This window comes from Colletotrichum destructivum, chromosome 3 (assembly GCF_034447905.1).
Source record: "Colletotrichum destructivum chromosome 3, complete sequence".
Lineage (NCBI taxonomy): Eukaryota > Fungi > Ascomycota > Sordariomycetes > Glomerellales > Glomerellaceae > Colletotrichum > Colletotrichum destructivum.
This window is the reverse complement of record NC_085898.1, coordinates 4,163,106-4,185,899: the sequence shown is the minus strand read 5'-3', so window position 1 is coordinate 4,185,899 and position 22,794 is coordinate 4,163,106. Positions and strand designations below refer to the sequence as shown.

The following is a 22,794-nucleotide window of genomic DNA, read 5'->3' as shown; positions in this document are numbered from 1 at the left end:
TGAACCCACAACCGGGGTTTAATCGAAAAAATACAGTTGATGTTCACGTGGAGTTGCTCAAGTTTTGTCGTGGGAACGCCTACACCTCGAGAGAAACAAATACATACTCCAATAACCCATCGGGGTTATGCTCCTCGAGAGTCATGGTCGCCGCCTCAGCTCGTCGTTGGGATACCATCCCTAGCAGCGAGACGGCAGCCATCAACTTGATCGCAAATTACCTCGGCGAAAAAGAGCCCGTCCCCGTGCCCGTCGTCAAACTCAGCGTCATGTTGACAAACGCTCTAGAATCCACCATGTCTCTCTTCTTGAACTGTCCCGCGTAAAGTAATATCTTCTTTTCTCCTTCCCGTGACTGTGGCGTCGTTGTAGCTATTGAAAACGGAAAGTAATGCCTTCCATAGGTCCTCTGGACCCCATTTAGAGACGACCCGTGCCGCGGCTTTGGCTCGCTCAAACAGTTCCCGGGCATCATCGTCAAACTCCGCTCTGGCCACCACTACCCCTGCCCAGCAGCCGACTTGGCCTCCCGGGAAACCTTGGCTAGCAACATCCATACTCGAGATGACCCAGCACGTGCACAATAGCACCTCCTCGGGAGAGCTTCCCAAGCCCCGGAAGCAGCTCCGGGCGCCGTCAGGCCCCCCACAGCAACGCCAGCTGGTGCCAGAGTGGCCCGAACACTTCGACGTGATTCCTCCAAGGCGGCTGGCGCTCGCCAGTTGGAAGCTGCATGTTTGGCCGACTGACACAGTCGTTATCGTTCGCGGCGAGCTTCTTGAGGACATCCGGCAGTCGTTCCTGACACCACTGCGCACAGCGCCTAAGCGCCAGGATGGGTAGGGACGGGCTTGTCTCGCCGCAACCTAAGAGAACCCAGTCGTGTGATTGATCAAGGAGTCTCTAGGCGTTGGTATTCTGTGGTGCCCTGGGAGACGAGGATTCTCTCCTCTTAGATGAAGTCCAAAAGGATCAGGGCAACGTATCGACCGATCCAAACTCTTCCAAGAGAAATTTGGGTAGGTGAGTAGGGCCCGCGGCACCGGCGAGGATCGAGGAATCGGTAGAACCGATGCTTTCCTTGAGATGCTCCTCCAGGTTTACCATTACACCCTGTCCAGTTCCGTAGCTCAGATTGTCGCAAATGTGAAAACACAAGAGGTGACACCAGCAACGTGTAACAGCGTCGGAAGGTTGCAAGACGCCCGATCTTAGTATCTCCAAGGTGCTCTGGCACTCGTCTGGTACGTCCGCAGATCGGGCGAGAGCGACCGTACTCTCATATCATTAAGATCGACTGCATTGCGATAGTCCGGCTAGGCACCCTTTCCGTCGGATGCAGCGAGCAGCGCATTGGCCTTGTCTGTCTGATGAGTTATCCTGTCGGCAATCATGTATCCTTCTTTGACATCGGAGGTTTCATCGGTATCGATCTCTGCACAACTCCCGGGCGAATCAATAACATCTCCTCCGTCCATATCTTCCTCTCCTTTATTTTACTTTATGCAGTCCCATTTGCCTAAACTATAGATCAACTGGCACCTGCTTCATTAAATCAGCACGATATCATATGCTTCTGTAAAGGGAGACCTACATGAAGAGAAAGTTTTTCTACTCTGTCAAGTAGCTGATCACCTTGTCAAGTTTCTTGTTGGCATATAGGTTGAAAATGAGCGGTTTGAAACCGCCCCACTGAGCGAAGGGCTTTTGAACTGCTCTCTGCTTCCGCATATTAGTCGTTCGTCTCGGAGATTCCCTGCTCCTCGCTATCGAAAGATGTCTCCCTGTCATGGTCACAAACGAAGCTTTTGAGGATAAAGCATTCCAGATGCTACTGGAGGTTAAACCTGTCGTTTGCAATGCAGACCGACGCCCGATAAAAGCCGGCTAGAGAAAAAGTCCAGCCTCCTCCCCGTCTTGTTGCGAGAAAGCTTGGCTATCTGTCACCCTTGCCACAGCTGAGGATTATGCCGCAAGGCTTCCAGGTCGCGGACCATCAAGACGATTGATATTTCCAGATGGACAATGCAGATAACTTCCCCGGCCAATCAAGGCTAAGCCACGACTCAACGACGCGGGCACCGCAGCCACCAGGCGGGCAATTAAAATTGTCCTCCACTTGGGCACCGAAGCTACCACCAAAATATAAATCAACATTTATTTGACCACTGGTGCTGGGCTGTTGAACTTCTGTTGGTATTGAAAATTCCGATCGGTTGATTGGTGATGACTTGAGTTGAGGCCAGCAGGTCATCAGAGTGTGCTCGAGACTTCACACAAGAAGGGTGGCAGTTTTGATACATCGAACCCATCTCATACTTGGAAACCAACAATGCCATCTCAAGTCTCTCTTACATCCCGCCAAGTGAACACTAGCTGTCAAGCCACTCGTCCATGGCATAACGACACTTGCCGCCAGCAACATATCAAAGACTGCAGCAGAGAAACAGACGTTGGCCCGAAAACCATGTCTCAACACGAATCGGCAGTGCCCACAACCCTGAGTCACCCAGAAGATATGTCGGTATCAAGTCGTTGAATAGCAAAGGCGCGAGGAGAAACGCGAACCGCATTTCCCAAGAACCATTTCCCACCCAGGAAAATGACAGTTCCGGATATGTAATCGGCATGGCGGGAACACGTGCCAAGCAGGATAACGGAATGGCATCGTCTACTTGAGACGGAAACACGATCGAGAGGAACGGCCCGAAGCCCCAAATATTTCCCACGCCACAGGACAGCTGTATGAGGCTGGGGATAAGTACTTTAGAGATACAAGGAGAAACGAGTATCTAGCCCGAAGGGCCGTGACCTTCTCCAATAAAGGGATATGACTAGGGAGAAGAGCAGAGTAGTGGATCAAGGAGTCAACGTGAGAGGTTAGATGTAGAAGATGGCCCCATCCATCACCTGAGAAGCGTTGGGAGCGTACCTATCTGTGATAAGCAGACGAGGTCGTATGTAGACAGCGGACAAGCCAATGAAGCAACTTGCTCTTGGCCTTGAGCGAATTTGAGACTGAAACCATCGTGATGAGATTCGCCGGTGAATGAAGCAAAGCTTGGTGCCTTGCTTTCATGGCAGCCAGTCGGCAAAGTGGTGGCCGCAGCACAACCTTACCCTCAGACGGCTGGTGCGCGGATGCTGTCATCGGGCGTGAGGGGCAGAACGAGCATATCCAGCTCGGGTGCATCGAGGATGGCCAGGTGATCCGAGTTGAGATGTGTCCCCGCAATTTAGCCCGGCAGCCGGAGAGAATGGTGCGGTGACGTGGGCCTGTGTCGAGTATCGACGGGGTATAGGTACATCATGTCGGATACAGACGGTCGGTCGTGGGGTCGATGCCAGCCACGTATGGGCCTGGACCATTGAACGTGCCAAGAACAGAGCAAGTGGCATGAGACTTGGAGTGGGTCAACGGTGTCTTCTTCAGAACCAAGCTACAGAAACAAAAGATACCCCACATCGAGATGAGGCCCAGGGAACCATCCTCGTATTAAACAGCTCGTCCTCCTAGCTGTCGCTCTGGACGATGGGAATCCTGCCCATAGGCAAAGAAGGCGGTGTGTGTTCAGGCATGTGTGTTGGATTAGCAGTGTGAGATGGTGTGTTGCGCGCACTACCTTACTACCTAGGTACTTACAGCTTCCGCCGCCTCGTCCTGAATGGCGTCCTCTTGGACGGCGTCCCGCTCCATTGGAGAATTGGACGATAGGTGGTGTGCAGCAGTCACAGGCAACTTTCCAGATGCGCAGGATACGCAGAGGCTGCATCTGCGCCAGTTCGAAGCGGGACGTCTCTTTGGAGCAAGAGACAACGTTGCCCTGTTTGGTACAGTGGGTCGTCAGCTCAGATGGGAAGCCATGAGGTGATGATGATGGGTGACCAAGGGCAGAATGTCGGTGCGAGACGTGAAAGGATGGGGAAGTTTTGGGAGCGGGAAGAGTGGCCCCTTTTTGGCTAGATGGATCGGGATGGGTGGAGAAACGTCTCGCAAAGTCGTCATACTCGTGCAAGGATGACCCAATCACGGATCACATTTGCCAGTGTTCGCACTACGGTCACCCCTGTTGCCATTAGCCATCGGACTGCTGCAAGGATCTTCTCTCTCTGTCTCTCAGTGTCTCTTCTCCATAGTCCACACACATACACACGCGCTCTCTCTCTCTCCGTCTCGCTTCAGTTGACCTTCACCTTATCGCTTCCAACGTCTGTATCTTTTGTGTCCAAAACCCAAGCCCGTCCAGTTTCATCATGGTGCTAGGGAATGGCGCTACACAGCCGAACGCAGTCTGTTCCTTGGCTAGAGGATCTCCCATCCTCGACCCCATCGGTCTCCCTCCTGACATCCTCCCAGCCTGGATGGTGGCACCCCGTCGGTCAAATGCTGCTGTGTCACCCCATCAAGGTAGGTACAGGGGATGACCAAAGTCTGGTGGGTGGTCTCAATCCTCCCCTTGAAAGCTCTGGTTCCCGTCGAATGGACTCATACAGCTTTGATGTGGTGGTAACCCGGCTCTTCCTTGCCTATGGAGTATCGTCAGCTCTGACGCCAACGCGTCGTTACCTGCCTGTCTAGACCTTGTGGTCCGGGTTGTGGCTGATATACCCTGTGCAGCCAAATCGGATAGAACAAGGAAGCGAGCGCATCAAACGGGCAGGGTTGGCAGGACCAGTCCGCCTGCCCAACTCCCAAAACATTGGCTCCTTGTATGAATACTTAGTGTACGCTTACTACCTGTGTTATTGTGTTGAACCGCGAAGCACAGGGGCGATCCCGATTCAAACCGCTGACAAGGGCGGCTGGCTACCTCTTCCTCATGTCTCTGAAATGGCCCTCCGACCGAGCAAGTCAACCATCAAGCTTGCGTGTGCTGCCAAGTACAACCGTAGGATGCGATGCAATGCTCCAGACGCCAGCCAGCGAACCAGTCCGTTGCCTTCTGGGACAAGCAAGGCGTCCAGACAAGCACGCCCAAGTCGTATCATCTCATTCGTCCACTGGCTCATGTTCCGGCCTTTCCAAGCTTTTCCCTGTGCGAACGCACAGATTGGATTATGCTCTTGCCACAGACGACCTGGGCCCAAGAGCAGCAATGGGTCATGTCCATCCTTCCCCGCCCAATGCGTGCCAAAAGTCGTTACTTCGTAAGGTGGGCAATGCCTTCCTATGAGGGAGTGGCGGGGGAGAAGCTCGAGAGGCGTATGGTAGGTGTGGCAGTTGAGTGGCATTGCGGAAGAGCACCTCAGCTACCTACGTAACCAACGCCCGGCGTGCTTGCAGCAGAGGGAAAGATACATACGAACGTTGCTATCCGTACCTTCCTTCGAGCTCCCGGCACCGTGTTACAAGCTAATGTACCTACGGATACTTGTGACGAGTTGCTTCCCCGCAGATTTAACGTCCCATTCAGCCATCCCCCCAACCCCAAGCTTCCTGCTTCTGCCATTTAAATACTACCTGCGGTCATCTCCAAGTCTTCTTCCACCTTCAAGCTTCTGCCTGCTAGCAACGTCGTTCTGTACAACACAACACCGAACAACGATTTAGGCTAGCCGTCAACAAATAGCGCTTGCCGACCGAGATACTCGACGAGAACAGTGACGAGTCTGGCAGTTCATTCTTCAAGATGCCTACCGCAACAGAGCGCATCAATGCCCGTGAGTCCTCGCAACCGTCGAGCAAACATGCTCTCATCTTTCGAAACTAACCTCGGGATTCCAGTGAACCCCTTCTCCAAGAAGGAGGCTCACAGCGTCAGGTCCATCACGACGTATAAGGTTTTGACCATTTTGAGCTGGCTCCTGTCCCTCGTCGTCACCCTCTACTATACCTTCAACGAGCCCCGCGATGGCTTCACGATTCGGAGAAGAATCTGGGATCAGAACTACCTGTACCCGACTGCCTTTACACTGAACTCGGTCATTGTCGACATTTACTGGTGAGTATGAACAGCGTTGTTTAGGTGGGCCTGATCTAACAACATCCAGGATCATTCTCTTCATTCTGCAAGTCGGCTACGTCGCCCACCTCTTCTCGAGCAATAGCGATTATGTCAATGCCGCCGCCAGTGTTGGATCTCACTTCATATTCAACAACCTGCTGCACTTCGCATTCGTCATGCTCTTTGTCCGCTCCCATTTTGTTTGGGCCGAACTCATTCTGCTCATCAACTTCGCTAACTTGTCGTCGCTGTATTTCCGCCACAACACCTACCCGCGCTTCATCCACTGGCCCGTTATTTCTGCTCCTCTGGCGTGGACGTTCGTGGCCATCTACTGGAACGGTGCCATCATGGTCCCTCACCCGCATAGCCTGGTTGCCCGCATCTTTGGAAACATCTTCATCTGGTCCATCCTAGTCTACGGCGGTTTCTTCATCGTAGCATACAAGGTACGCCCAGTGAAACCGTGGCAATTGTCCGTCTGCTGACTTATCCAGGATTACACCATTGGATTCTCCCTCAGCGCTCTGGCTGCCGCCATCGGTGTTGCCCAGTTCCACCGCCAGGTCATTGCCTTCCAGTGGATCTTTGCCTTTACCATCATGGCCGTTCTGTTCGTCTCGACGCTCGTCACTGCCTACCCGGCTGCAACCGGCAAGGACTACCCTTGGCGAAGCCGCTCTTCCGCTCCTGCTGACGCGGAGCGCGCCCCTCTTCTCGCCGATGACCAGTAAATGCTCCCAGCCTCACTTACTCTGACAGCGCAACATGGTAGCCTGCAGAATTGAGTGGACCTTACTCGATTGAAGCACCCATCGAGCTAAGACCGGAGACAGGTGACGGAGCAGAGAGAGGGTTGACCAGATGCCCAAGTCAGAATTACGGGACCAAGAAGTGTTGTACCGAGATATTCCTACGACAACTGACTTGTATGGTGTCATGTACATAGCATTACGCATGCACAGAGTTGGTGTGGAATGTAATTCCTCTTTGTTGTCATTTGGGTTGGGAGGTGGTGTAGGGATGCGAAGGAATGACGTAGCGGCCGTCTCGTCTTATCGTTATCGTTATCGTTTGAGCTTCATTTATCGATATGGATTAGTCTTAATGCGGAATGGTCGTTTCTTTTGGATCCCTGTGACAGTGAATCTATTCATTGCCAGCAATTCCGAGTTGTTCACGTTTCGCATTGCGGATTCACAAATCTGCTGATAGATGGACTCATGGTGTCGCCCAGGCCGTTTCCTTTCCCTCTGAATATCGGCACCGATATATGCCAAATCTCACGGATATATCGACTTTTGGCCAGTGACCGAGGGACCAGATTTCTTGAGCGTGTCTTGACCAAGGATGAGCGCGCCTCAGTACCTGTTGACCCTCCGTCGACGCGTGAGCCGATGGCGAAGCCCGAGACCAGCCAAGAGAGAGGATTTCCAGCATTGAAGAAACAGAATCCACTGTTGTGGAAGAGGGCATCTTTCGTAGCCGGGAGGTAAGCGCGCACATGCACGGGCACGCACTGCCACCAGCTACCACGATGATGCCGTCGCGAGCCACCCACCCCGGCGACGGCACATCACCCAGCCGCTTTTCGCCCCCGTCGTGGCGTCCTCGGAACTGACGAGGAAGCCAGGTTCGCCGCGAAAGAAGCCGCGTTCAAGGCGCACCCCTTTAGGAAGCTCTCGTTCCACGACATCACCATCGTCAGGCGGGCCCTGGAGGCGGGCAGGGAGAAGAACGCCAACGGCAGCGGGCCGCCCGTGGCCGTCATCCGGGGTGAGAGGGAAGGCGATCCCGAGCAGACCGCCGCGGTCTCGATCAGCCACGACGGGGACTATGCCACGGCCGTGTGTCTCGGGTTTGAGCCGGAGGCGACGGACAGGGTGGACTAGAAGGCTTCTGTCTGGACCGTGGGTCGACGGTGGGCGCGAACTGCCGAGGTGAGAGCGTGGTCCAGGAGAGCAGGCGTGCTTCTGCGAGACTGCCGTGGTAGTTCTGGCTGTGGGCCCCGTGCGCCTCGCGGCGTGGATGGATTTCGATGCACACATGTACCATATATGGTCTCTGGATCCTGACCTGCAAGGTCTCTGGCAGTCACCCCAAAACAATCGTTGCTCCCATCTGTTTAAATGTATAACTGGCAGTGGTCATCACCGTTTACCGGGTGGTTGTGTGCAGTTTCTTCTCCAGCGTGCTTACCACGAGTACGCTGTACGTAGCCCCAAAGCCTTAGAAACGCATCCCGGAACTCCCGTGCACATCCCACTGGTCACTAGTAAGGAACTAGAGGCCTAAACAGCAGCACCCAACGGATCGCCGAAGGGGTCTTCAACCAGCAATCCGTAACTGCCACAGCTTGCCATCCGACCCACAGGGACAACACCCCCCCCCCCTTAAAAGGAAAGCAAACATAGTTACTTTCAATGGCGGTATCCACCGTACACAGGCCCACTCAAAGCATAGAACTTAGACTTAATTCCGGCTGGGTTTCTCCAACAAAGCAATTAGATCCATATGGCCGGCTGGCCTAATGGCTAAGGCGTCGGATTCCTATGAGGAATACAAACTCATCCGAAGATTCTGGGTTCGAGTCCCAGGTTGGTCGTCGAGAACATGAGAAATGTTCTATGAGTCTCATTTTTTACATTTTGCCCAGGTGGGTTGTCAAACGAACCAGAGTGCCACCAATTCCATGTACCGTCTGTTTTCACAAGTCGAACTCCCACTCCATCTCCTCCCATTCAGACATCCTCCCCCTGCCCTCTTCCTCCCGTTTACCATCTTGCCTTTTGATAATCAAGTCCCTTCGAGCATTTCGACCTTGCCGTCTCTTTTTTTCTGCTCTCTAAACAGCAACATACACTGCGACTATTTCTTATTATACCTGTCTGTCCTCTTTGCATCGGTCGTTGCTCTTCACCCACCTAGGTTTTCATGTTGAGTTCTTGTCGCGGTGCATGCTATCGCGCACTGCCAACCGTCTTTCGTGGCGCATGCAGCCTTTTCATTTTTGAAGCAACCCCCGCCCCACCGATAGAAGAACCACATCCCACACGCAGGCAAATGCAGAAGACAAGCTGGAAGCCAATCTCCAATGAAGGGTATCATTGTATAAGTAATTTACTGCAGACAACGCAAACCGTTCCAGTCTCTGGCGATGCCGCCCAAACAGTCTAAACAAGAGAACACACACATGAATGGCGCAGCGCGCTCAATCTCAAACACAAAAGAAAGAAGGAATCCATCCTCAGGGCGCAGGACACGAACCATGCACGTACTCTTCCCCACGGCAAGCTCACTAGGCTTCGACCATGAGCTGCTCACCCTCCTCCAATAATTCCGTCACCTTCTTCAAGTTGCCGATGAGACTGCGTCCGAGACCGACGAGAAGCAGCTTCTCCGCGTTGGCAGGCAGGCCTAGGTACGTGGGCGGCTCACGCTCCGGCAGCTTGTGGATCCATGCCATAAAGTCCTGCAGGGAGGTGCCTGACGGTACGACGAGGCTGCCCTCCTCCTGGTTATCTGCGCCCTCGACGAGTTTGTGGCCGACATCGTAGGCTGAGGGAGTCAGGAACGAGTGTACCAGCTCGTTCAGCTGCTTGAAGTCGCCCTCGTTGTCGATCTTGCCGCCGTATGTTTCCGTCACAAGGTAGCGGATCATCTCCCAGGGGATGCTCTGGGGTGCAATGTTCGTACGGTTGCCGGCGGCCTTCTCGACCCACGTGTCAATGATGAATGCCGAGCATTCGTACTAGGGCGTGTTAGCAGATGTGCATCCAAGTAGACCGCACCGTGTAGGACTTACATCGCTGTCATTGAACTCCCAGAAGCCCTTCCAACCCAGGCTGGGGGCGTAGCGCAGACGCTCTTGGACGACGGCGTGCAAGAACGCGAGCAGAAGATACAGTCTTGTGCGTTCCACAGGGGCCTTGGTGGCCCTCGTCGACAGGGAGGACATGGAGTCCTTCATATTGGCGCGCACACCGGCGGGCTGCTCGTACATGAGTACTCTCGAGGCGCGGAGCAAGTTGACGGGAATCTTGGGACTCGACTCCATCGACAAAAACAGCCGGAAGTCCGAGTGGGGATTGAGCGATTCCATGCGCTTCTCGAGACTCTGCAGCCACGTAGGAGCGAGATGGACGTTCTTGACCAGGACCCAGTTGCCGAGTTGTGCGGCGTTGCTAATTGCCTTGTCGGCGCTTGCGAGACCCTCGTTGGAACCCATGGCGATGTTTGTGCACTTGACGCGCATCCTCTCGACGAGGTTGTCCACCTTGTAGCTGGCATCGAAACCAGGGCTGGAGACCAAGGAAATCGGTCTCGTGGCCGGCACCTGGCTCACGGTCTCCTTGAGGTCCTCAACAACATCAAATGTGTCAGAGCCGAAGACGAGGGTGACAAATCGCTCAGCGGCCGGGACGAACCGGTCGAGGCGGAACAGCTTGACGAGGAGCAGGGACTGCAGGGCCTGGTCGAAGGCCTCCGTGGTGTCCTCCCAGATCGGGGGCACAAAGTTCTCCGCAAGCTCCTCCGTCAAAAACTTGTCCCAATCAGTAGAGGATACCCTATCGAGCTTCTCCTTCAGCGCGTTCATGCGGCCAGCGCGTGCAAAGGCGTCGTCCTTGGCATCCTTGTCGGTGGAGAGATCCTTGCCCTCCACACGATCGTCAAGAATAACGTCGATCAGCGTCTTGTCCATCTTGTAGGGCGTGGCCTGAGCAAGCAGCATGGCCAGAGTGATTCGGTCCTTCTGAAGCAGGCCCAGTGCAGTCCGCTTGAACGTTGTGACGAAAAGGTCCTTGACGATAACGTCACGGCGGATGTTGTGGTTCGTCTCGTTGGCGAGGTTCTTGTTGCCATGGAGGACGGAGTGGAAGATGTCGAGGAAGTACTGGAGCGAGAACTGGTAGAAGTGGTTGAGGTAGTGAAGCTGCTCCAGCACCGCAAAGACGGTACTGCAGGAGCGGGCGATGATGCTGTACTGTTGGGTGATCTCTTCAACTTCCGCCATGACGCCCTCGGTGTTGCTCATCTTGTCCGAAATCTCGGCAGCCTCCGTCTTCAGCGTCTCCAGAGTCTCGATGACGTTGTCATCGTCGAGTATGTTTCCGCGAGACTCGTTGAGAGCTTGTAGAAGACGCTTCTCCAGCTGTCGCAGATGAATCTTGAACTCTCCTTGAAGCTTGATGAGGTTGGATCGCCGCTCGTCGACATCGGGCCTCTCGGACTTGAGCACATCGTTGAGGGACTGGGTCTGGAGACTGCTCTGTGTGACCGTGAAGTTGACGAATGTGGTTCGAGAGCAGATGTCGGGAGCAAACGTGGCCGACGGGTCGCGGGTCGACAGGTAAATCTTGAACGACGGCGAGAAGTCGATCTGCTGCTTGCCGAGCTGGATGAGAACACGCCCACCAGTCTTCTGGTATTCCTTGTTGAGGACGTGGTTGAGGATAGGATCGAGGTACTCGGCATCCTGGATGAGGATGGGGTTGCCGAAACGCAGCGAACTCTCCAACTGCTTGGTAAACGAATCATCTAAGAAACTGGTGACAGTCAGGCGACGCTCTTTGCTCTCCTTCTGCAAGAACTCTGTGACTCTTCCGGAAGGATCGATGATGAGAGGGTAGCGGTTGAATCGCTTCAGGATGATGGCGTTCTCCGTGCACAGGTCATCGACCGGCAAGCTGTTCTCCTGCCAGCTGAGGCGCTCATCGGCCGTCGAAAGGTACTCGGTGACCGGGTTGTGCGGCTTGAACAAGACACCAGAGAGCTGCAGCTGGTGCAGCCAGTCGTCCATCATCGACTTGCGGAAGGTCTGGTCGTACAGACCGCTGTAGGCCAAGAAGGCGGCGGCGACGAGCACGTCTCCGACGAGGGTGCTGATCTGCGTCTCAAAGGACTTGCTGCCCTCTTCCCAGCGCACTCTCTCGGATGACAGGCTGTCGAGGAGCTTGACACTCCTGTCGACCTTGAACTGGACCTTGGACATCTCGGACTTGATAGCCTGGGTCTCGCTGATGAGAGCAGCGTACTCCGTCTTGTACTGGGCGATGCTAGACTCGAGGTTGTTGATGGTATTCTCCACGGCCTTAGCCTCTGCCTTGGTTTGCAGAGCCTGCTCCTCGAGCTGGTCGACTTCGTCTCGGAGAGGGCCGACTCTGTCCAGGATCTCAGAGTACGAAACCTGTGCCTCCACCCACTGCACCAGAGGACCGCAGGCCTTGCTGGCACGGTTGACCTTGTCGAAGGTGAACTCGGGGTTTGATAAGAACTCGTTGCGCATCTTGACACGCAGAGACTTGGTCATCTGGCGCTCGTTGTCGAAGTTGACGATGCTGGCAATGAAATCGTCGCGACGGATGATACCTTGGATCATCCTCCAGTCGTTGACCTTGTGGCCCAGCAGAGCGCAGACGGACTCGAGGGCCAGCCTGACACCCTGGGGAGGGTTGCCCATGGAACGGACTTCGGTCAGGTGCTGGCGCTTGATGTTGCTAACACTGGCCCTGGCCTCTTCGACGGCGGGCTCGGCCTTGGCGAGGTCCTCCAACACCACCTTTCTTCTTGTGGCCACCTCGGCCTCTTGCTTCTCCAAGGCAACCTGGATCTCCAAAGAGGTGTTCTTTCTCTGTTCGGCCTCTCTCTGGTCCGCAACCATGCGCTGCAGCTTCTCGTTGGCCTCGGCGTCCTTCTTCTCAAGCTGGGACTTCTTCTCCGCAAGGCTGACCCTCAGGTCGCGAACCTTGTCGACCGTGTCTCGCAGCTTCTCGAGACCAACGTTGAGATGGCGCTGCTGTTCCTCCAGATCCTCGCGCTTCTCGTTATAGAGCTTGACGTACTGCGCGACGAAATCCAAGAAGTGTCGGGGGGTGAGGAAGGTGACCTTGCCCTGCTGCTTGAACAGCTTAGTGTTGAATCTCTGGAGGGAGTAGTGGATGTAGACCATGGAGTTGACGATGGTCTCGCGGTGCGAGGGGGGCAGGCTGAGGCCGCGGTACGCCACCGGGATGGTATCAGGCGCTTGGAAGTTGGGGCGGTCCAGGTCCATCGACTGGGTGAGTTCGTGGCCGACCTGGAAGAGGGCCTGATCGGACCAGTCGCCAAACCAGTTGAGCACGCAACGGTTGAACAGGGCGGGACTGGTCGCGGCCTTGGATCCGAGACCGCCTTCTGGCGGGTTCATCGTAAACACGACGTGCAGGTTCTTGACAATCTGCTGAGTGAACCATTTGTATAGTTCCTCGGGCGAGTCCAAGTGCAAGTTCTGTCGCTGGGCGCCCTCCTTGCAAGCCGTCATGAGCGCGGCGAACTCATCTCCCTCGAAAAGACCAGGAACCTCGGCGTTGGCCAGCAGAGTGTTCATCCGCTCGAGGAAACCAGAGTCGAGAACATTGGCCTCGTCCATGATGAAGCAGATCTTCTCTCCCTTGCAACCACAGCGACGGAGGACATCCCGGAGATCGTCATCAAAGTCTTCGGCGGAGTACTTGCCATGAACCTTGATCTGGAAGACCTTGAGGCCGTTCATCCATGCCACGAAGCGCGAAAGCGTCGTCTTTCCACTGCCACTGACACCGATGAGAATAAGATGGCCCTGGGGCTGTCTGAAAACACGGTCAATCCGCAGGACGTGTTCCAGGACATCGTTGAACAAAATGAGAGGCACGTCAACCTCTTCCTCGCAGAAGGTCTTGAGTCTGGCCTTGACGAAGTCTCGGAGCTGCTCCCGGTCGACAGGTACGTAGTTCTTCGACAGCCAGTTAGAGAAGAGGATGGGGCCGCCGAGAGCCTTTTGGTCATCAACAGTGGGGAAGAGCTCAAGGGCGATCCGTCGGACGGCGTCATCGGTCCATTGACGTTCATCCTCAGCGACGAGACGATCTTGGAAGAGTCGCAGCGCTTCGTGCGCCCAGATGCGGACGAGTCCCTCAATGGAAAGGGTCTCCAGAGGCCGGATAGCCTCGTAGATACCTCGCACCCATCGGGTGAGCTCACGAGGACTGTACACGTAGTGAGGCTGGATCTTGGGCGTGAAGCGCTGTTGCGACTCGAGATAGAGCTTGACCATGGCTTGGGTCAGCGGTTCCGAGTAGCCGCGGAGAGACGGGATAATCTTGAGAACAGCCGAGTTGAAAGTACCGTAGATCTGCAGCAGGGAGAGCTCTCCGGGGTAATCAACCATGATGAGAGGAGCGTGACGGAGGAACCTAGCACCAAGGGGCGTACGGCCTGCATCGGTGGGCGGGTTGCAAGCACCGACGAACTGGATACGGTCGAGGGTGACCCAGGACTTGTCCGACGTTCTCCAGAAACCGTTGTGCTCGACGAGTTGACGCAGGAAGGAGATGGCTCTCTGCGTTCCGTATTTGTCGGGCGCGGGCAAGTTGATTTCGTCGCAGAAAATGACCAACCATCTGCCGATCTGGGTCGGCGAGAGCATTACTCCGTTCAGGGTCTTCTTGTACTCGCAATATTGCTCAAAGGTCTTGATCAGGAGATCAGGCGTCGTTGCGCTGGAGAAGTTGAGACCGACAACCTCCATGTTGGGAAGCTTGCGGAGAGCGCTGAACAGCGTCATCGTCTTACCCGAACCGGGAGGACCGCAAAGAAGCAGTGGCTTGTGCTCGGCCAACCAGGAGTACAGGACATCCTCGTGACGCACGGTATCCAGCGTCGGAATGACCACGTCGGTCTGCGTGACAGAGTGAGTGTTGACCTCGATGGTCGGCACCTGGTTCTGCCACGGCGCCCACTCGGCCTTGGGGAGAGTGACGTCGAAGTCAATGAGCGAGCTAGTGCCGTCGAGAGGCGGGTTGCCGAAGCTGGCAAGGCCGCAGACAGCATCTCCAAAAGACTTGCGGTCGTTTAGAGGACAGTCGCCGGTGAGAGCCCATACGAGCGCGAGGAGAAGCTTCTTCGCGACGAAGGCTTCGACCTGATCAGGATCCAGAGGGAAGTCGGAGTGCTGGGCATTGTACTCGATCATGTCGCGCACTGCCTTGTTCAGGAGAGAGAATAGGGTGTTGAGCACACGCGCGACAGTGAAGTCCATGATGTGATTGTAACTCTCGGCTTCCTTGAGTGCAGCCACGAGGAAGTCTTCCCCGGAAAGGAAAGCACCGAGGAGGTCGGCCACTTGGGACTGGATGGCGAGAGCCTTTGCGGGACTCTGTCCAGCTGCGACATTGTCCTCGTCGAGGTCCTCAAAGGGCTTGGAGCGAAGCGTGCCAAGATAGTGCTCGAGCATCATAGTCGGCGTGACAGTGTCTTCGCTGAACCAGACCATGCCGCAACGACTGACCGTGGCAAGAGTGGCGTACTTCAAGGTCTCGACCTCGAACATGATGCGGACGTTGGCGGGCAAGTTGAGACGCTCACCGTTCGGCAGGGTGAGGAGCTTGTTGTCGTCCAACACACTGTTCAAGTTCTCGACCCATTCAGGGTCGACGTCACCGTCGAAGACAATCCAGTGGCGCTTGGAATCCTCTCCTCGAAGATTGTCGACAATCTTGCGCAGGATACTGGTGAAGAGACCGTCCGTCCACTCACGGGTGGTAGAGTCGAGGTTTCCGTACAGCGCCTCCTTGGACATGACCTTGGAGTCAATGACGTGCTGCACACCCTCCACACCCTCGACCTTCTGGAGTGCGTCGAGCAGAAGGGTCCAGGCGGCAGATTTGCCAGTGCCCGAGTTACCGACCATCATCACGCCGTGGTGGATCTTTTGGATCTGGTACAATTGGAGGACCTTGGTCATCCAGGTGTCGTTGACAACCAGCTGTCTCTCGTCCGCAAGAGTTCTGATGGCCTCCTCGAGCTGATGCAGGTTGGCCGGGACGTACTTGACGCCGGGGAAGCAGGCCTCTTCGACCTCGGTGAGGATCTCGACATCGCTCTTGATCAGCTTGGGCGCAATGGTTTCTCGGATGCTCTGGACGATGATCTCAGGCTCGACCACTTCTTCGGCCCCAAGGCTGCCATCGCTCTCGAGAAGTCGCGCACGCTTCAGCCCTCCTGAGCTGACGAGGACGCTCTTCAGGGCACGGAGACCAAAGTCGTAATGGGCTTGCTTCGACAATCTCGCCGCGCACTGGTCGAAGAATGGGACCGTATGCTTCGAGAGCTGTTTAGCCTGGTTGAAGCCCTGGGAGTACAACATGACTTCGGCAATGAGCTCCTTGTCAGGCTTGGACATGGCGACACTGCGGAACAGCTTCTTCAAGTTGTCCGGGAGGTTGGAACGGCCAGCGTAGCCGGGGTTCATGGTGATGAAGATGCCAGTGTTCGCGTTGACGCGGAGCTGTCGTCCAACGAGCTCGGTCTGGGCCTTCTCGTCTTCGGCTCCTTGTTTCAAGCCGAGCTGAATGTTCTGAATCTGCTGCGAGACGGCCGACAAGATCCTTTCCTCGAGACGGTTAAACTCGTCGAAACATCCCCACGCACCAACTTGGCAGATACCGAGGAAGATGCGGCCCATGGCCTGGAAGTCGAAAGTGTCGTCGCAGCAGAAGACAAGGGTGAAACGACCAAGCTGGAGGCCGAGAGCCTTGACTGACTCCGTCTTACCCGTTCCGGCAGGACCGTAAGGAGATCCACCCAGCCGTTGCTGGAGGGCTTGGGTGAGGGTGAGGAAGCATCGATCCGTAAGGGGTGTTCTGACGAGGCGGTCGGGAACTCCGAGATACTCAAACCCATAGGCGAGCGTGGCGTTGGCCATCTTGACCTGCAGGCGTTGAAAGAAGTCGCCCTCGGGAGTGTAGACGTAGCGCATCTGAAGCAGCCACCAGTAGTGAGTCGGCGTGGTGGCGTTGAGACTGGTCAACTTCTCGATGGCGTCTCGCTGATGAACGCATTCGGTGATGAGCTGTTCGCACTTTTTGCGCTGGATGATTTCAAGATCGCCCAGGACGGTGTTGGCAAGGAGGCGAAGCACCTGGACCTCGCGGTCGTAGAGCGACTGTAGCGTCTTGCCGCCATCAACCAGAGATTTCTCAACGGCTGTCGTCCAGACGACCTGGGTCGCGAGGACGACGATCTGACTGGGGAAAGCTTCCATGAACGTATCCATGGCCTCCTTCTCGATCTTTTCAGACTCAAAGATGGGGGTGTACTGATCGACAGCCTCCGCGAGGAGCTCGGCTAGGGTGTTCTTCATGCCGTTCTCCAGTAGAGCGAGCCAGTCGTTGATCTTGGGTGTCTTGGCAAGCGAGATCTCCTTCTTGAGACGCACGGCTTCGCCTTCCTTGGATGTGAAGCCAGAGATGATCGTCTCGTCGTCCATGATGAGCCCAGAAAGACCAGCAAACATCTTTTTGAAGTGCTTCGCGATGCGCAAAGTGTCATTGCTGTTGCCAATCATTTCAAGAAGATCCTCGTCACCGACAAAGTAGAATCGGGGGAATGAGACACGCTCCTTCTCGAGGTATTCACCCAGGGCCTTTTGGATCTTGTTGAGAAGCTCAGCCAGTCTCTCGAGAGACTTCTGGACGTTGGGGATTGTGAGAACGTCCAGAACGTAGGGCTGCTTGTAGACCTTCTTCATGACGGCGGAGAATTCGCTGTTGATGTTCTGGAATCTAGAGGACTCGACGGGCAACAAGTGCTTGATGTCGGCGTTGCCGGTGAAGACACCCTCGAGATAAACCCATTGGCGTTGGACGTCAATCCAGACATCGAAGAGGACGTGGACTCTGTTGAGCTTGTCCTCCCACGATGATGCCTCCTCTTCGAACTCCTTGTAGTAGGGTGAGTGCTTCATCGCCTGAAGAGAGTTCAAGTTCTCACTGCATTTCGCAAACAAATCGTCCCAGCCACGGATGAGACGGCACTTGTTCTGGTAGTTGACGAGCTCCAGCCCGTAAGTGGACCACGTCTCGCGAACCTGTTTGAGAAACTCCTCCAGGGCCATCTCACCCTGGGCCTGGGCAATGATGTCTCTGACAATGACTTCTGTAGCGACGAGATTGAGGTCCCAAACGTCGCCGAGAGTCATCGAGACCGGCGAGTATCGCTTGCCAGGCTTGATCTGCTTGTAAATCTTGGTCCAGTGGCGATCACGAATCGCCTCCGACTTGAGGTCAGAAAGAACAGAGTTGACCTTTAGCAGGCCGCGTAGGATAGTCTGGACATGCTCAAACGCAGCGTATTGGCGCATGCGACTGGGCATGTCCTTGGTACTCTTGATGAGGTCGTCAATCTTGGACCGAATCTTTCTGGGCTGAACGGCAGTCCACAAGATCTCTCTCGTTTCGTTGAGACTAGCCCAGATAGTGGACAGGTTGGACCAGACAGATTGGAAATCCTGTACCTCTTCCAAAATAGTGCCCAGAGAGGCGTCCGTGGCGGCAGGAATGTCGAGAGCTTCCTTAGCCTTGGCGACCATCTCGAAGTCGGATTGCAGCTTGGAAATTCTAGCCTCGAAGGAGCTCAGGGTCGCTGATGCAACATCGGGCTGGATAGTACCGGAAACAGGCTTCTCATCGTTCCACTGCACGGCGACTTCGGCAATTCTGTCGTTGACGATCTTGTCCTCAGCGATGATCTTTGATTTGAGAGCGTCGGTTTGATCCTGCACAATCTTGGACTTCTTCTCCAAGATCTCGGTCAGGGACTCCCACGAGCTGTCAATCTGTTCTATGTGAAGCCAGTCGTTGGCGAACTGGTAGCGCTGGCGCACGAGGGTGGACTGTCCCTGTCTGAACATGTCGATCTCAGGTGCCCAAAGCTTCACGTTGCGTCTGCAAGCCTGCACGACGGTGATAAACTGGACGGCTTGAGCAGTTGAGGACGCATCTAAGCCTTGGCTTTCGAGGTCTCGACGGGCCTTCTCAATGTCGGCGTGAACTTCACGCATGCGGTTGCCGAGTCTGCTGGCGAATTTCATCAAAATCTCGTGCTGCCACTGGTCATACTTGGCGTTGACCTTGGTCTGCACCTGGTCGTAGTCAATGGTGATGTGGCCGAATTGCCGGCTGACTTCCTGGGTGTCAAAAGTCTGGCGAGTCTTCCGAATCTCCTGGAGAAGCTGAAGCCATCTCGAGAGCTGATCACCGAGAGCTTCGTACACCTGCTCCGACTGAAGATCCCAGAGAGACTGGAACTGCAGCCACTTGTCGACATAGGACCCAATCTCACGGAGCTTCTTCTCAACAGACACGTACACGCGGCTGAGCAAATCCGTGCAATTGCTCGGGAGGTCGTCAAAGTGAGGCTCGTCCATCGTAGTCGTTGTCAAGGTCATCTGGTAGCGTGTGGCCTTGATCTTTTTGAGGTTGCAGACGATTCCCAACCACTCATGCAGCTGGACAAACCAGCTTGAGCGCGCATACTCCAGAGGAGGATCCAAGTAGATCACCTGATTCCGCATGGACAGCTCATGGATCAAGCGCCTGATGGCCGGTCCCTCTTGTACAGGTTCCTCGCCGTTCTCCGTGACTTGCTTGCGGCGACCGTCGTCAAGGTAGTCGTCCTCGAAGGCTTGGATCCAAGCCAGAATGGCCTCTTGTAGACGACCGAGAAGCACCTCCTTGAGCTTCTGGTTCATGTTCTCGACCCAATAGGGCAGGTTGACATACTGCTCCAGGTTGAGCTGATCGACAGCTGTCTGAATGGTCTCCAGGCGCGAGGCAAAAGCGCTGGCTTCATAGGGGCAAGCGTTAAGCTCGGCAACCGCCTTCTCCACAGTCGCATGGATGGACGCTAAAGAGGCGGTCTTGGTCTGCAGCAGAGACACGGCGGCGGCGAACTCGCGGATAAAGAGGCTGTGCTTGCTCTCCGACGGCTTCGAAAGCCCAAACTCGGACACGTTGGGTAGGGTCGCGTTGTTTTTGGTGGAAAAGAAAATTTCATGCGAATTGACAAACGACTCCCACCTGAGGGGGACGCCTCTGGAGACGAGTGCGTAGACGTCGTTTCTGTACCCATAAACAAGGACGGCCTCCTCGCCCATCTCGGATATCTGGCGCATCGTCTGCGAGAAGGTGCGGACGCTCTCCATGAGACTGACTGCAAACGGGTAGACACGCTTGGCGTCCTTGGACACGTTGTTGATCGAGTGGGGAACGGCGTAGTTCTGCCACATAAGATTCCGGGTCTCCTTGAAAAGGGTGATGACTTGGGGGTCAAAGTTGACCAGAAGCTCGTAGTTGCCGCCCGTCGATCGCATGCGTCGGATGTCAAACAAGAAGCCCGATATGGAAATCTGCCGGCGCTGAACGTCGTCGAGCCACGCCTTGTAGATTGTCTGCGTGTCGAGCTTCTTCCTGAAGAGGTTGCTCTCGCTCTGGAGCTTCTGGCCCTCGGCATGGATGGCCCACTCGGAACCCAGCACGTCCTCGACCTTCTTCATGTAGTTATCGAGCTGATGCTCGATCTGGCGAGCCCAGATGATGGCACCAGAGACAGGCGGCAGGTCACGCAGCTGGGCCATAGCATGAGCCTCGGAGTGGCCGTACTGCTGCTTGAAGCGCTCGTGGAGGGCGTGAATAGCTTGTTTGACATGCTCCATCAGCTGGTTCTGATACTCAGCGATGGCACCACGAATCTTGGGACGCACGAAGAGCGCGTTGAACTTGGAGAAGACGCGGAACATCTCGTTGGCGTTCTTGGCCGTGGCCAGACGGTCACGCAAGCGCGCGATGATGGAGTTCTCAACTCGAGACGTCCGTTCATTGTACATGTTCTCGGCCTTGGCCCACCTCTCCGTGCCCTCGGCGGAGACGTCCAGTAGGTCGACGTTCTTCAACGCCTCCCACGCCTGCTTGACTTCTTCGACCGCATCCACGTCACCCATCTCCTCCACGACGACAACGCCGTTGGTGTTGGTGGTCTCGGTCAAGCCGCTCACAGTAGCCTTGGGGCCGAGCACGTTGACAATGGTGCGTTGGAGCTGCTCGTGGTTATCGCGGAATGTGCTAACATACTTGAGGCGACTCTGAAGCTCGGCATGCTTGGGGTTGACCTTGATGGGAATGAACTTTTCGTTTCTCCGGCGGGTGACCTCGCGGGCGACATTGGTGAACTCCTTGATACTCTCGTCCCAGGTGGTGAAGATGTCATCGCTGGACTTCATAATGGCCTTAAACTCGTTGTAGTCAAGGTTCACAAGCTCCGTTCCAGGCAGAAGTCGATGCAGCACCTCATCCAGGTCCCCAGAGATGGCCTCCACCAGCGGCAATGCTCTCCGAATAGGATACGGACAGATCCTCAATTTTCTGTTCAGGTGACCGAAGATTTGGATGATGGCATCCTTCACCTTGGACAGGGACGTGGCGGAGAGCAGCTCATCAAGCGGGAAATCTCGCATGAGCTGATTGTACTTCTGAACCTTCTCCATGGCCTCCTTCAAGCCCGTGTCGGCAGTAAAACTGACGGTAGCCTGGAAACGCTTGGCGTGCTTGAGAATCTCTAAGGTCAACAAAACGCCCTCGCTGCGGAGCTGACCCTCAATTCCCTCCAGAGCGGACTCCATCGACAGCCAAAAGTTAACCTCCTGACTGGCGGTGAACTTGAAATCCTTAGCGTTGTCCGCAGGGTCTCTTGTCATCCTCGTGATGACCTGGATCGACTTGATCCAGCTGTTCACGTTGTTCTGCAAGCTGTTGAGGAAGGTGCTGTTTGTGAGGTCGGTACTGGGGATGAGATCAAGCGTAGGCTTCGAGTGCCGCGATTCGGCCTCCTCCAGTGCATTCTGTACCATTGTGTGGAACATCAGGGACACCTCGGGGATTTCCACATTCTGCTGCAGGTGAAGCAAGCTCAGCTCCAGATCGTTCCACCTCTTCTTGGTGACGGGAATTCCCGTCTTCGAGTCCACATCAGCCCTGCCCCTGGCACCATTGGCGATCTGGCTGCGGGTGTTGGCATCGAAGTACTGTGCCAACACATGGTGAACGTAGGAATGCAAAACCTCAAAGGGCGACGTGGAGGGGCCCTGCTCGCCGGCGGTGGCGTTTAGGGTTGCAGGGCCCGGCAGGTTGGTGATAAGTATCTGGGAAGTAAGCGGGAGTGTATGATCGATGGGTCCGGGGCGTTGCTTGAGTAGAACGAGCCACGAGACGGTCGTCGGGGTCAAAGAGGATATCTCGGTCGTCAGGGAGTATGTGTAGGCCGGGGACTCTGCGTTGACGTGGTTAGCGGGGGTATACTCCAAGAAGCGTGTTGCTAGGCGGGTCAAACGAACTCAGGTCTTCGGCACCATTTTGTATTGTGGACGCCGGCAGGATGTCCTTCTGAATGTACAGGGCGATGAGGGAATCAGTTGCGAAACGGGTGCAGCGCTGGAGCGTGTCGGAGTAACGGTGCTTGTGGAGCAAGCTCCCTGGGCTCTGGAGGTCTTCGCTCGTGGCCCCGAGGGCTATCTGGCATGCTTGAGCGACATGGTCGAGGACGCCATTCGAGTCGATCGAGGGATCGGCGGTGGGCGAGGCGACGCCGTTCGCGCCGGGGAGTTGGGGCGATGCCACCTCCATGGCGGATGATGGGTGGTCTGGGTCGGACGAGGCAGAAGGACGATATTTACAGGCTCGACGTCGACATCATCGTGTGTGCAATGGTAGATAAGAGGTTGGCGTAGCAGCAGGTCTGCCGAGTCTGAGGGCAGGCAACCTTCAGGGGGCGGTGATTGTCTGGCCGTAGGACCAAGAAGGTGGAACGCGGTGGATGCAAAAGAAGCGAAATGAAGAGAACGAGTGCTAAAGGAGAGTTGGATATCCTTGGGTTGGACGGGGGTATCGCGTACAAAAATCGGGAGTGCTCGACGTCGTCGTCGTAGGTTATGATTCGGTGACTATTCGCGGCCGGTTGGGTAGATGGAGATAAGTGCAGAATAGCCCTCCAAACAGGTGAG

At 55.4% G+C, this 22,794-nt stretch overlaps 4 protein-coding genes across 4 annotated transcripts; 3 read left to right on the top strand and 1 right to left on the bottom strand.

Annotated features, from left to right (window-relative positions):
- Window positions 1-143: 143 nt before the first annotated feature.
- On the top strand, window positions 144-326 carry CDEST_05357 (uncharacterized protein; the record flags this gene model as incomplete). Its single annotated transcript, XM_062921516.1, has 1 exon — window positions 144-326. One exon carries the CDS (start codon window positions 144-146, stop codon window positions 324-326), a length of 183 nt encoding a protein of 60 aa, XP_062777567.1.
- Window positions 327-5,478: 5,152 nt separating this feature from the next.
- Window positions 5,479-7,005, top strand: CDEST_05356 (uncharacterized protein). Its single transcript, XM_062921515.1, has 4 exons — window positions 5,479-5,661; window positions 5,726-5,942; window positions 5,992-6,394; window positions 6,443-7,005. Exons 1-4 carry the CDS (start codon window positions 5,631-5,633, stop codon window positions 6,677-6,679), a joined length of 888 nt encoding a protein of 295 aa, XP_062777566.1. The 5' UTR covers window positions 5,479-5,630; the 3' UTR covers window positions 6,680-7,005.
- Window positions 7,006-7,111: 106 nt separating this feature from the next.
- Window positions 7,112-8,094, top strand: CDEST_05355 (Putative holo-[acyl carrier protein] synthase). Its single transcript, XM_062921514.1, has 2 exons — window positions 7,112-7,437; window positions 7,579-8,094. The coding sequence occupies exons 1-2, from the start codon at window positions 7,169-7,171 to the stop codon at window positions 7,835-7,837; spliced, it is 528 nt and encodes a 175-aa protein (XP_062777565.1). The 5' UTR covers window positions 7,112-7,168; the 3' UTR covers window positions 7,838-8,094.
- Window positions 8,095-9,022: 928 nt separating this feature from the next.
- On the bottom strand, window positions 9,023-22,794 carry CDEST_05354 (Putative AAA+ ATPase domain, dynein heavy chain region D6 P-loop domain, dynein heavy chain, tail). Its single transcript, XM_062921513.1, has 3 exons — window positions 22,129-22,794; window positions 9,751-22,064; window positions 9,023-9,696 (listed from the first exon to the last, which is right to left on the bottom strand). The coding sequence occupies exons 1-3, from the start codon at window positions 22,415-22,417 to the stop codon at window positions 9,244-9,246; spliced, it is 13,056 nt and encodes a 4,351-aa protein (XP_062777564.1). The 5' UTR covers window positions 22,418-22,794; the 3' UTR covers window positions 9,023-9,243.

Coding starts and splice junctions, on each gene's coding strand:
- CDEST_05354 (XM_062921513.1), bottom strand. CDS start 22,417: ATGGAGGTGGCATCGCCCCAACTCCCCGGCGCGAACGGCGTCGCCTCG. Junction 22,065..22,128: donor AAATGGTGCCGAAGACCTGA/GTTCGTTTGACC, acceptor ACGTCAACGCAG/AGTCCCCGGCCTACACATAC. Junction 9,697..9,750: donor GGGAGTTCAATGACAGCGAT/GTAAGTCCTACA, acceptor AACACGCCCTAG/TACGAATGCTCGGCATTCAT.
- CDEST_05356 (XM_062921515.1), top strand. CDS start 5,631: ATGCCTACCGCAACAGAGCGCATCAATGCCC. Junction 5,943..5,991: donor GTCATTGTCGACATTTACTG/GTGAGTATGAAC, acceptor AACAACATCCAG/GATCATTCTCTTCATTCTGC. Junction 6,395..6,442: donor TCTTCATCGTAGCATACAAG/GTACGCCCAGTG, acceptor TGACTTATCCAG/GATTACACCATTGGATTCTC.
- CDEST_05355 (XM_062921514.1), top strand. CDS start 7,169: ATGGTGTCGCCCAGGCCGTTTCCTTTCCCTCTGAATATCGGCACCGAT. Junction 7,438..7,578: donor GCATCTTTCGTAGCCGGGAG/GTAAGCGCGCAC, acceptor CGAGGAAGCCAG/GTTCGCCGCGAAAGAAGCCG.